The sequence below is a fragment of the Electrophorus electricus genome, chromosome 18 (assembly GCF_013358815.1).
Source record: "Electrophorus electricus isolate fEleEle1 chromosome 18, fEleEle1.pri, whole genome shotgun sequence".
Taxonomy (NCBI): domain Eukaryota; kingdom Metazoa; phylum Chordata; class Actinopteri; order Gymnotiformes; family Gymnotidae; genus Electrophorus; species Electrophorus electricus.
The window spans coordinates 11,349,890-11,364,124 of record NC_049552.1 but is presented as its reverse complement, the minus strand read 5'-3'; the positions used below and the strand labels follow the sequence as shown (position 1 = coordinate 11,364,124).

Genomic DNA, 14,235 nt, shown 5'->3' with positions numbered 1-14,235 from the left:
TAATATTTACATTTGTTTGATGATCTGAAACATTTAAGTGTGACAAATATGCAAAAAAATAAGATATCAGGAAAGGGGCAAACACTTTTTCACACCACTGTATATCTGTCTAGACCAAATAGACAAACTAGAAAAAATCTCACCATTTGACCAAAATGAGTTAATAAGGTATATGCATGAAAGTAAGACTATTCATCCTATAGCTCTTAATTGGAGTTCATTTCTTTTTTTACATAGTTAATTTACTCACAGCAGCTGGTCTAAGTGTGAGTAACATAAATGTGAAAGTGCAGTTAAATAATCATCTAAGCACAAATTCTTCTGCTTTAAGTACAGTAATGGATATAAAGTATTTCCCAATGAAATCAACATCACTATCAATGTACAAATGCAAAAACGGTTTATTTACCAAATGTTTTTTCCCAAGCATGTTAAGGAGATGACATTTAGAGAAAACTTAAAATTTTTGCCTAGTCTGGAATTTCTCCTTAGCAATGACATCCTGTTCCTGGTGCACTATTCACCAGGCAAACCTGGAAATTTCTAGGGTTGGTCCGTCTGCAGCCAGTTAATCACAAATGACCAAGTACAACTAGACCACCACATCAGGAGAAAGCACAAACCACCATCAGCCTGATACTGAACCAAAACCTAGTTCTACCATGCACATCAACGGAAGGATTTGAGGCATTCATCCAGGATGGACTGTCAGGTACAGACTGGTGATCTGACAGCAACTACTGATGAAGCAAACACCTGTGCTCATAGAGCTCTTAGATGCTCTTAGAGCTCCATCATGTTTGAAAGGCAGGCGATGGCATTGTTACCACTGTTGACGTATGTCTGACCTCTTTTACTGGCACAAGGCCAAATGTCAATCATCTCCAAACCACCCCACCCCCCCACTCCCAAAACAAAGCTGTGATGAGCCGGAGCACACGCCAGTCTTATGGCAGAAGAACCTTCATGTCACGTGGCTCTTCCAAATTTGGCAGTCAGTGTTGTGGCTGTTGTTGACTGCTGGGCACCCGGAAGTGAGACACGGCATGGTCATGACCCCTGCCCGTCTCACTGGGATCAGTCAAGTCATACATAGTTACTCAAGATCTAGGCATTATATGCATGAATCAAATGATACTGCGTCATCTACTGTCATCTACCGCAGCAAAAAAAAAAGCAGTAACCTTGATTAAACTCAGTTTAGACTCATCATCATTATAATCATGACCATCAATATCCTCAAATCTGTTTCAAGCAGTTTGTCCCTTAATAAACCACTCAGTCAGTCTGCCTTAAGACAAGGCAATAAAGTGTTGATCTATTTTGTCCATGGGAAAAGTGCTACACTACTCCTGGCGATAATTTACAGGGAAGCAGTAACATTGCCAATGCTGCTATGAATCAAAGGTCTGTCTCAGACATCCACCCCAATGCCCTTAACCATGCAAGTCCCAGCCTTGGAAGCTATCCATACAACGACAGGGGTCTAACCTTTCCTCGAGGTTTGCCATTAATACTCTCTTGTGAGTAACATGATAGGTAAGGGGGTTCAAACAGTAATAAACTATAATGATGCATGTTAATATTGTGAGAGGTAGACCTCTAGGCAAAAGATCTAGCTATAGAGATTACTGAATTCCACCAGTTAAGCAAATAGCCCATTCTAGGGGTTATATCAGTACAGAAACATTCATTAGCATACAGACACATCCTACAGGTTCAACACTGTTGGCCTCACAGGCTACAGACTTCCAAGTGAAGCACAGAGGCCTTTCAGACAGAGACAAGTGTGAGGGAGCAGACGCACTGAGATTCCATAATTTAAACAGGGTAGAATATATTGGTGAAGTGAACAAGTGGAAATGAACTTGTGGCCACTGGCTATCAAACACAGCGCCGACTGCTCTTTACAGTGTCGGCCTAAGTCTTATGAGGGTGGGGTCTGGACATAGCTCTCACCTCCTGCTTGGGAACGCTGACATAGCCGGGGTGCCCGGCCTGGAAGGCTTCATGAGGCTGTTGGGAGAAGGACCACCAACCAGAGATGCCCTGGCCCAGCAAGGTCAGCAGCTGGAAACAAGGCTTCTCTGAGAATTTCACCACCACCACGAAGAGGAACACCGCCACAACTAGGCCGCTCGCGATCACTAACCGCTTCTGCACAAGAAGGAGAGAGAAAAGTGGAGGGGGTCAACTCTGATGCCCTCACAACTCATAGCTGCAGGAGCTGTAATGGGAAAACTGGAGGATAGGAAAACGTATGGTTGCAGATCAAAATACCACATTCAAATACGAACATATAACATATGCAAATAAGAAGTAAGTGAAATAAAGGAAATAGCAGAATAAACGGCAATGACAGTGTCAGTGACTTCTCCCTAAAGGTACAGGTTATTAACTCCTATGATACATATACAATGACTGCTCCCTAAAGGTACAGGTTATTAACTCCTATGATACATATACAATGACTGCTCCATAAGGGTACAGGTTATTAACTCCTATGATACATATACAATGACTGCTCCATAAAGGTACAGGTTATTAACTCCTATGATACATATACAATGACTGCTCCCTAAAGGTACAGGTTATTAACTCCTATGATACATATACAATGACTGCTCCCTAAAGGTACAGGTTATTAACTCCTATGATACATATACAATGACTGCTCCCTAAAGGTACAGGTTATTAACTCCTATGATACATATACAATGACTGCTCCCTAAAGGTACAGGTTATTAACTCCTATGATACATATACAATGACTGCTCCATAAAGGTACAGGTTATTAACTCCTATGATACATATACAGTGTAACACAGAATGCCTTTTACCCTATCGAAATGGGCTACAAACATGAGCCACTGGGGATGAAGTCAATTTGGCAGGCAGGCTGTTGCCTTGGCCGTAGCAGCCATGGGATGAGAAGCACAAGCCATTACATACTGAAGTCAAATAACGCGTTTGGGTCAAGGAGTGAGGAACTAAACAAGAACAAGGACAGCTTTCTAGACTGCCTCCTACAACGCCTGAAACACCACCGGGCCTGATGAATACAATCTCCTCATTATGGCTCTGGTTTACAGCCCTTCAGCCTCGTCTGATATGTCATTCACTGTTCCCACTTTCCAAAAAAAATTAAAAACATTTAAGCAGTTTCTTGCTAGAACTTTTAAAAAATTATTTTGTTTTCTTCTGTTTTCTTTACATGCTAGAAGGAAAAATGTGCTGCCTATGTTTAGATAATAGGACCGTGTGAATAAAAATACTGTTGCTACATATTGCAGTATGCCTATACTATATTAAAACATTGATGTGACAGATTATACAGATTAAAAATTGGTCTGCGTTACTCAAACCGATACTATTAACATTTGTGCGATAATGCTAACACTAATGCTAAATATATCATTAACCCCACAGAAGACTCATTTGCATATTGCTGCCCTCTGTGATGTCAGTAGTGCAAAGGTCAACAGTATGACATCTATTAAGAATACGCAAAGTCCTACTAAATAATAGTCTGGGGTATACTAGCCTAAAGCACAGTCAATGTACACACTTACACATTTTGCCTGGTATTGCATTGTTGAAGGCTGATGGCCCCCATTATTCAAACTCACCTGAGTTTGAACTATTTTGAACTGTGGTATTCTTTTTTTCAGGCAAGAAAGTATGTAGGCTTGTGAGCCACGAAACAGTATTACGATACTTCAAACATCTACTAAGTCTGTGTCTGTGTCAAGAAATTTACATTTAATTGGCATGATAAGAATGTGAGAAAAACACTTCAGAGACTTTGGAGATTACATTTTTAACTGATAACAGTAGTTGTGCTGTGGCCAGGATTTAGAAATGTCTCGTTTGGGGATCAGTATTAGCTGATCTTAAATTCCTCTTTCCACAGCAAACCCAAATCTTGCACAATAAATCTTACTTTTGGGGCCTTTTCATGGACCTTTTCATGCAAAACATTGCCAACACTACAAGATGAAACGCAACTGAAGGATAAGCTAATAATACACCACTATTATGATATTGCAATCACATTTCACAGTAATACAACAACAGTTAGTCACCCCTTTTTTAGTGTGGATGAACTCAGTTTCAAACGCTATTTTGTAGGCAACAGCAGCATCTGGACGTGTTGAATGGGAATCATGTTTTAAGGCCAGATATTCCCTTCAACCAACCCCACCCCTGCCCCCGCCCCCCTCAAAAAACCCAAAACAATCAGAGCCTACTGCCATAAATCCAACCATCTTCATTAATCTCACCAGGTAATTATTGTTCACACTGTCAACACTGAAGGACCTAAAGGGTAATGCTTCATTCCACTGAGAGACCACTGTTTCATTATAGACACCATTTTCTGCGGCACTGAAACAAAAGAAATGAGCCGAAAGCCTGGCCGTTGGTGCAACAGGGGCGGGGTCAGAGACGCATAGGGGCTTTGAAGTCGTTTGATGGCCTGTTATTTGCCATGGCGAATGGAGTGGCTCTCTGTGAAGCCATCCACACAAGAGGGGGCTCAGATCTCCCACATCAAACATCTCAGCGAAGGTTCGAGGAGCCCCTTCCCAGGAAGACATCAAACACCCCTTACTGACACCCAGAAGGAAAGAAAATGGCCATTTTGAGTTCACACTCAAATATTTTACATTGAGTTACATCACTCATTTGTAGATACTTTGAGGAAGAAAAACTTTTGCCCAAAATCTCAGGAAGGATGAAGATAGTTATCTTTCTGTTTAAAAGGTACTCATGTCTACAAGACACTGCTTTTTTAATTGCTAGGTTATATGGCATACAATGATGCTGTAAGCAATTGGCCCTTTAATGATGCAATGACTCACACTTCAGTGCAGTGCAAACAGTGGATTGTGGGCAACTCCCTTGAGATGTTGTTAAGCCTGTCAGGGTAGTTACTGTATGATACCATAAAAAGAGAGCAATGGAGAGAGAGGAAATGAGAAAAATAGAGTGATTAAGGAAGAATAAGAACAAGAGACAGAACAAGCGAGGCAGAGAACAGGGAGAGAGTGACAGAATGAGGGAGAGTGAGGGAGCGATGGAGGCAAAGAGGAGGAGAGGCAGAAGACATGAGGAAGAGAGAGAGAGGGAGGGAGAGAAACAGAGAGGAATAGAACAAGCAAGAGTGTGAACATCCATCTGACCCATGCTGTCACTCTGATTTCTTGTCATGGCATGGAGGCTGTGGTGGGGGCACGAGAGAAAAAAATCCTATGGCTTCGATTTCAATCTGAAGCCACAAATCATGGCAAAATGGAGTGTGAAATCTGGGGGTAATTCGAGGGCTTGCAGGGGGAGGGGAGTCCACAGGCGGATGACATACGACTTGCCTCATCATCCCACTATCAATCGGGATAATCATCGCGCAGGGCTCACGTTCCGCATAATTTCACCCATTACCGGCCTTTCAGACAGAGAGGGATTAGAATGAGGGAGAGCGGGCAAGGGAGGGGGAGTGAAGGAGAGAAAGTGAGGAAGAGAGGAAAACAGTGCCCCTGCAGGGCTTTAGCACGCCATGGCGTTAACACAGTAGTGTAGCAACGTAGTATTTAGCATTTAGCCTCCTCCCTTGTGTCCCCATTAATCCTCACTTTATACACCTCTCTCTCGAGGGCTCACTTGAAATCACTCCCTACTGACAAATTCAAAAACTGCTTAGAAATACCTGGATTTCAACGTCTGCCTGTTACTGTTCGGTTTGGAATCTGTAAGTCTGTAGTAGACTGTTTGCTGTGTATTTGGATATAGTCCTGTTGACCACACTCCTGCCTGCTGTCCATTTCATGCTGTTCATTGCATTGTAGTGTTAGGATCATCTTAATTGACAGAGAGTGTGTCAGGTGTGATATTCACACTACCATTTTCAAGATCTTTGCATTACCATGCTTTGGGGAAACTTAGCCCTGATCTGTTTCCACTGTTTGTTTTGATGAACAGCTCAACATTCACCTGCATCCTCTCTCTTCCAAGTCAGACACCAAGTTACACGAGTTGCTATTTATAAGTATCATTCAGATATTTTTTGAAATCATGTCCTTTCAGTAACATATTGTCCTTTCAGTAATTTGGGCTAGGACACTTTTAACAGAGTGAAACCGAGATTGCAGACTGAAACTAGCAAAACTGAATCCCCTCTGACAAAAAGGGCTTTCTACAGCCCTTAGTACAGAATGTAATGTGCACTTTCTGTGTGAAACTCATATACTTTCCTCTTCACTCCATGACTCTAAAGACTCTATAAAAAGGTTCCAAGGTTCCTCTCGAGGCAAGAGACAGCTCAATTGGATAGGTTCGGTGACTCTTCATGAAGTTTTTCTTTTTCATGACTAGGCCTGACAGGGAGTTTTATAGCAATGAGGAGCAAAGGCTCTCTGGCAGTGTAATGGCTAACAGAGCCCTCTCAAATAACACAACTCTGAGCTAAAGCTTTGGGATGTGATGGGGTGGAGAAGAGGACCAGGGAGGAGGATCAGGCTATTCCTAGACTTTCTTGTAACCTCATTTAAGCAGCTATTGATCTCAACTCAACGCCTGAACACCAGGCATCATTGACATCCTCTGCAGTGGGCTGGCAGCATGCTGGCAGCTGGTTCTCTCTCTCTCTCTCTCTCTCTCTCTCTCTCTCTCTCTCTCTCTCTCTCTCTCTCCCTGTGTGTGTGTGTGTGTGTGTGTGTGTGTGTGTGTGTGTGTGTGTGTGTGTGTGTATGTGTGTGTGCGTGCAACTGGATATATGGAAGGACAGACACATTTGTGAGAAAGGTAAGTCAGAGTTATAGGGTGAGGGCAGGCTAATGGCTTACCGGATGTCCAACCCGATTAATGAAATGACTTGGAATTGTCATGGTTGCATTACATCAGAGCTGATAATATATTCAGAAGCTTCAAGTAGCATTTCTTTTTTTTAAAAAGGAAAAAAGTTCCTGCTACGTTTTGACTGCGACCTTTCCTGGACATGAATTAGTCTTGGAATAGAGAGAGAAAGGCCTAAAACCTTGCATGTATATGTCTAAGCCTAAATGGCCCAAACACTGCCGGTGCAGCTACATTATAGAAACAATGAAATGCTGAATAAAGCGTCTAGCCTCATATCCTGTAAGCTTATTTCCATTTCTACTCCTTATCACTGGATGTTATCTTGACCTTGGGAGATTCCCCAAACACATTGTCATTTAGGAAAAAAAGATTAAGAGACAGATTTATGTTAAAATTGTGCGAGGAATGATTCAGACAGTTAATTCAAATGTTAAGCATAATGCCATCTTGTGAGAAAATGTTACCAGGTAGCTCTCTGATGCCCTGGCAACGGTGAAAATTACATTTGCAATGCAAAAGCGCTTGCACCTTGCCACTCACTTCTCCCACTCATGGTCGAATGAGCTGTTAAGATCCAATTTCAATTAATCAGGGATTCAAGAAATATTTACTGAGCTCTTCTGCTCTCCCCTTTCCCTGCTAATTTCTGACCGTGGAAACTTGTTAACCCCTGTAGGAATTGAGACAGGAGGAAAAACATAAACAAAAACTCATCTTTTGATGAAATGGATTTCATCATATTACTTCATTCCTAAGCTCATGGCTCACACAAACCTGACAGAACGTTGTTTTTTTTTGTTTGTTTGTTTGTCTGTTTGTTTTTTAAAGGTAACGCCATCAAGAGACAGAGCCAAACATTCTGGGACTGAACAACATGTCCAACGACAATTTAAGGAACCCCCTGGTGTGATTCCAGAATATTCTTTGTCTTTATTTGACAGACACAAAGAAGGTATTGATAATTCACCTGATGAATAACTGTTATGGAGAACACCGGGGAAGTAAATGTACATAGAGATAAAGAAACTGAGAACAAGTTATTAATAGCTTTCAAACATTCTCAATAATTAAAATGTCAAAATCAGCTTCATATCACAAGAGTCCTTTTAATGAAGGCAAGTGTCTAGAAGCAAAAGCAAGCATACAAGAAGTACATTTGCTGAGAAGCCACAATGATGTTTATTAATTGTAGGTACATACTGTGCAGTGCAGTGCTATCACCAGGGTCACTGCCCAGATTACTAAGGATTTTCTCAGGATTAAAATTTACATTTTCGGCATTTGCAAGCTCCTTTTAGGCAGAGTGATTTAAAGGAGTAAAAAGTAATTTTTTTCAGCGATTCTACTTCACATTATGAAACTGACGCCTACAAATACAAAGCAATTCGATTCTATATGTCGTGTGAGCTACACTTTATAGAAACAAATGTAAGAATAATAAATAATTACTTTCACAAATATTGTTTACTACTTATTGGTGGTAAAAATTATGTATTTCTCCTTTAACTATATTTATCAGTATGTGTGCTTCCTGGGCATGGAACCTTTGATCTTGGCGATGCCAGCACCTTGCTTCGTCTGCTCTAACAGGTGAGTCACAGGAATTACAGAAAAGGACAGGCCGAGAAACAGGCAGGCACAGCAGGACAAGAGAATCAAAGTGCTGGGCCAAGGTATCTTGGCATTGGCCTGTAAAATATGTAGAGAACACCACTGAGGTGTGCAGCCATTCTCCTAATGAACTCCTGCTGAAAATCTGATCCGCGTTCTTGAAATCTGAAATCTTGTAATCCATGCAGAGGCAACTTCAGAGAACCAGAGAAAGCACTGCAGCTAGGCTATGGAAACAAGCCAACTGAGCTGGATGCCTATCCATAACAAATCAGGGTAATTTACAGTTATTATTCATAATTTCATTGTCTGAATATTCATATAAACTGTATATTTCTAATTACTCAAATAGTATATTTTAAATTCCTAACCTATATATTTTGCTCACCTGAATCTGCAACAAAATAAAACTGATTACTGATGAACTGAAAACACTGACTAATCTTGGTACAATACCTTTTTAATAGCTGTTTAAGTATTTACTCTATATTAAAATTAATATATGTGATCCTATTGTAATGAATGCGTTTCCAGCCATTGTTGTTTTTTGAAAGATGTATAATGAAATAATGACGCCTTTAACCTGTGAGAGTGCTATACCAGAAATCTCCAGCAGAGGGCCAACCCGCTCTCTCCACACTCTACTCACATATGCGTAGAAAGTGGCAGTCACCAGAGAGCCCATTAAGCTCTCATCACGCCTCATGATGAATGAAGCTTCTCCCCCACCCTCCTGACTGAAAGCAAACAGTCTCGAAAAACTGTGAGACTTCAGATAGTGACACTCATGAGTTTAAGAGCTAACCAGCACCTGAACATGAGACCAAAGCATTGGTCACTGAGTAAACACCATCCAGTCAATTACCAATCAAATGGACAGAAAGAAAACAAAGAAGCAAGTAGCTGGTGGCACTTAGTAAGTATGCCATTTCATCTGTTTGATACTAGCTACACCTTCAAACCTATATTATGAAGCACAGACACTTTAAAGCTAGACTACTCTAACTGATTATACAGTTCTTGCTATCTCCTGACAGAACTTAGCTACCAAAGGTATCCACCCTCTCCCACGCACTCCATCCAGACCTTTCTCCAAAGTACAGGCAGGCAAGCCGATGTCTTGTAAAAAAAATTCTGGATTGGTTAACATAGCCAGAACAAAGTTTTAGTTACTGACAGAGTAATTATGTTTGCCCAACTATTTTATTGATAGCTATCGGGTCACTACCCAACTCATAAAATAAAATGCTTACAGCAGCTTTAAAATGTAGTACTTGAGATATGCTCATGTGTTTCTTTTTGGGCTTATGTATCTCAACATTCCTTGGTAGGCCTCAGGTCACTATAAATTAACTACTAGCCCATACCAAATCTATCCAAAGGCTAGTTAAAGGACCCCTTAGGGATTAGCATTCACAAAGCGATGGCATTACTAAAATAACTTTTAATGCACTTTAGAGTAAAATACAAATTGAAATGGTCACCTTGAGTCCGGTGAACACCTGTACATTGTGAATGATTTCTTAAAAACAAGACACTGAAAATGAAAACTTCTTTTTACAAGAACTGGCAGTGGAATGGGTCATGCTGTGGCTCACTTGTATCTCATATCAAGCACACATTAATCCATAAATACTGGAGCTGAAGATTTAAGATTTGTGTAGCAAAATGTCCGAGCCAGCATATGTGCCATTTAAACCACAAGTGGCTGTAGAGCCAGATGTAGGATAAGAGATACACCACTGAAACAGTCTCTTGTGGGTTGAAAATGAAAGTTCATGACATAAATCCTTTAGGCTTTAAAGAACAAGAAAAGCTGTGGGAGAAAAAATAGTTGTTTCTGCTGAATAGTGTATGCATTAAATAAGGCTATAACAAGGCTGGGGAAGCGCTAAGGCTAGCAACACACCAAATGACACACCAATGCCAACTGCGAGCGGCTGAGAATCACCTTCTGTCAGCTCACTGTCACCACTTGTCAGCCGTGTGTATTTACACTCAACAAACAGCTGATGAACAACACACATATATATTCTGAGCTTGCACAAAAGAAAATAACTCAAAAGAAAACTGCTGCTTCCGAAAGGTGCAGGCTGATTATAATGAATATACTGAGTTCTGAGTGACTCCCTCCTCTTCTTGAGCTCCTTCCTTCCATAAAATTGTATATGGCAAAGTCAAGGTCATGACAAATGTTCCACCTGTTCTCTCTACTTTTCATATTACAAAATATAATGTTAGCCTAGCACAATGTCTCTGTATATCAATGCACAATGTGACAAAAGAAATTAAGAAATTAAAGTGCTTTCTCCTAACTAATCAAATTCTCCTGTGTCAAATACATGTATTGTTTCACAGAGGATGCTAAAAATTGTGTCAATTAAGGATTGGAGAACGAATAAGCTCCATGGGTGACTAGCAAAACCACTTAGCTCCTCTGTCAGACTGAACCCTTAAAACAGCTAATCTTTTGTTATTTTTGGCAAAAATAACACATGCCACCCATAGTGATACATTACACCTGCTTGACTGTATATAATCATGGAGATCTGGGAATCTTCTACCATACACTAGCTCAGTCACAGCCCACTGCCATTATCCAAGCTTTTTTTTTCTATTGGTGGCAGATAACCAAACCTGGAGATATAGCACGTATGACTCTGAACTAGCTAATGTGAGATGTGACCAAGTAATGATGGGTGGGCCCATCCCCCAGGAATTGAGTGCAAGACCCTCTGTGCTGTTGTATACTCCACATTCTTACAAACTCACAATCCTGAATCCCACTGAATCCAATACTTGTACAATGAAATTAACAGTGCTAATATTCACATCTGAAAACTGTGATGAGGACCAGCACTGACAAGGACTAACTAGAGCCACTGGTGTCTTGCATTGTATGAGAATTTAATACAACAACTTCTGAATTTTTTTCTGGCTACATAAACTGATTAATGTGAACTCTCTTGGCATCTATTAATTTAAACTTTACAAACAGTACAAAATTAACATGAAACACAAGTTCCATTTTTCACAATACTCAAGCCTCTGTCATAAAGTGATCACTGGTTTCAAGTTACACCAGCTATCTGAGAAGGTTGCAAGAATCTACCAGTCCTTTTCCTCTGTTCCCACTCCTCACACCAGTATTCACACCCGTGCATCTAACTCTCTGCCTTGTTTTTCTCTTCTCTCCACAGACAAGATCCTTCAACCCCTGAAACCTAGCACTTTGTCTTCTTGCATGCTGGATCCCATTCCTTCCACTCTGTTCTGGTTTCAAGAGCTATGATTCCATTAATCTCTAACATCATCAACAACTATGCACCGCACATACCAGCACATTCCAAAGAAACTGTCCCTTACTTCTACTTCTACCCCTATTTTACACACTTTAGTATTTGACCATGCCTGATGGTCAGATTTATCATCTATCCTAATCTGGGGCGGGGGGTCCCTTCCCTCCCAGAACAGTGAGAAGGCTCAAGGCTGACCAGGCAGCTCTTCCTGTGCTAGATGGGTTTTAGACACACTTACACTAATCAAACCCTAGAAACCCAGAATAGACTTCCATTACTTACTTAATCTTATTACTTATTTTGTCCTTATTACTTATTTTGTTCCTGTTGTAGTGTCTGATGTCAAACAGAGGAGGATGGGCCTCCCCTTTGAGTCTTGGAGAAGCTTCATGCTCCGAGCCACTAAACTGTCATCTGTTCTAATTCTTCTGGATCTTTTGGCAGCCTTTTGACACAGTAATCCACAACATCCTCCTCTCAATTCTCTCCAAACCTCTGAATCATTGGCTCTGTATGGAAATTGTTCTAGACTTGGAGATGGTTTCTCCTACCATTGCTGTGCTGATGATACTCAACTAATCCAGTTATTTCTCAGTACCTTTGGCTGACATCACTTCATGGATTTGCTTGCCAATATAAGATCAACCCAAACCAGACTAAACTTCTGTACATTCCAGGAACTCCTGATCCTTGACATGACTCCACTGCTTCCTTTGAGAACTCCCTGGACACTCCATGCAAAGCTGCACACAGCCTTGGGATGACCAGTTATCATTCTTTACTCATATTTCAAAGTTGACCTGGTCATGCAGATTTCTCCTATATAACTTGTTAAGGAGTCGACCCTTTCTCTATCAGGAAGTTACATAGGTTCTTGTTCAGTCTCTTGTCATCTTAATCTAATGCAACTCGCTACTTGCTGGTCCTCCTCTACAGGTCATCATGCCTCTACAACTGATCCAGAATGCAGCAGCATGGCTGGTCTTCAACTGTCCAAATTTCATTACAATTACTCCACCACTGCCGTTCCCTTCACTGATTTTTCAGTAGATGCTCACATCAGATTTAAAACACCAATGCTTTCATACAAAGCCAAGAATGCTACTGATGCTTGCCTACAAAGCATGTCTACAACACCAAGAAAGTAACTCAAGTACTTCAAATCTCAAGTATAGCTAGGCTTGATACATCATGCTTCAGGACTCATAGAAGACAAGCATCAAGATTCTTTTCTGTCCTTACTCACAAATGGAACATACTTCTACTGTCTGTCTGAACAGCAGAGTCCCGTATTGCACTACAATTTACTGATTGAACCCTCTGAGGACTTACTGTGTTTGGTATTGCATAAGAGCATTGGATAAGAGCATCTGCTAAATGACGTAATGGAAAATGTAAGTATATCTATCTATATCAATGTGATTAGATGTGTAAAATCAGGTGACTTTATGGCAAATTAGTACAGAGCAACTCCATTACTTTTCTGATGCGAATGAGCATGGATATGGAACTGTTGCTGTGAGCAGTGACCATATGTTAAGAAACAAACTACAAACGTTCAACATTCTGGACTTGACAGCAAAACCTTCTTAAACATCTCTGAAATGACAAGCTTTGTTTCAAGACCTTTGCTGTGAAAAGCTGGATCCAGTATTTATAGCTATCTATACAAACCTTATACATAAGGTCTGACAGCAGCAACCACACATGATCTCAAACCAAGGTATTTCAGGTGACAAACGTTCCCTGACCACCAGGACAAGCACCACTTCTATAGACCAGCCAACAAACCTTGAACCCTTGACTCCTAACCACCTGTTTTTGCTGAAGAAGCAACCAATACTGCCACCATATATGCTTCAGAAGCATAATCTGTATGCAAGCCAGAGACTAAGCCATGGACTAAGATTAAGAAAAATCTGGTCATTGAAGATGTCAAACTCATAGATGACTCACATAACAAAGTTTGCACACACTCATCTATGATTGTTTGCTTCTGAAGTGCAGATCTAAGGATTTTTCTTACAGACTTTGTCTGTCTTTCCCATATACCTCCAACATGAGACATCCTCTGTTGAACAACCTTTGTATTTTTGCATGAGGCATTCTCAGTTTTCTCTTGATTTTACTGTTTAGCTTTATGTAGTTCGTGCTGAGCACCAACAAGATTAGTGCCATTGTCTGATTGCATAGTGGAGACCTGCCCTCTTCTACACACAAAACAGTACACTGCATTCAAATAAGACTCTACATGCAATAGGGCTGGGTACTGAAACCTTGTTCCACTTTGGAACGGGTTCCAAAATTCCAAGTACCTATTAAAAAAACATAAATTTTGGATTTCACTTATTGGTTCCTAGAAACACATTTTCATTCATACATGCTTCAAGTACACATCCATGTTTACTGCAAAAATATGTCTATAAGGACGCAGCTATCTGCCAGGACCTGTGAATGTAGTGTAACATATCAT

The 14,235-nt window shown here is 40.7% G+C and overlaps 1 protein-coding gene across 2 annotated transcripts in view; it reads right to left on the bottom strand.

The window, feature by feature from the left end:
* The window catches only part of st6galnac3 (ST6 (alpha-N-acetyl-neuraminyl-2,3-beta-galactosyl-1,3)-N-acetylgalactosaminide alpha-2,6-sialyltransferase 3), a 49,399-nt gene that overhangs the window by 24,660 nt on the left and 10,504 nt on the right, over window positions 1-14,235 (bottom strand). The window contains exon 2 of one of the 2 annotated variants that reach the window (XM_026998366.2): window positions 1,960-2,157. The exons of the other annotated variant lie outside the window; for it this stretch is intronic. Coding sequence (XP_026854167.2) covers window positions 1,960-2,157 — 198 coding nt within the window. The remainder of the gene's footprint in view (window positions 1-1,959; window positions 2,158-14,235) is intronic. 2 annotated transcript variants of the gene reach the window in all.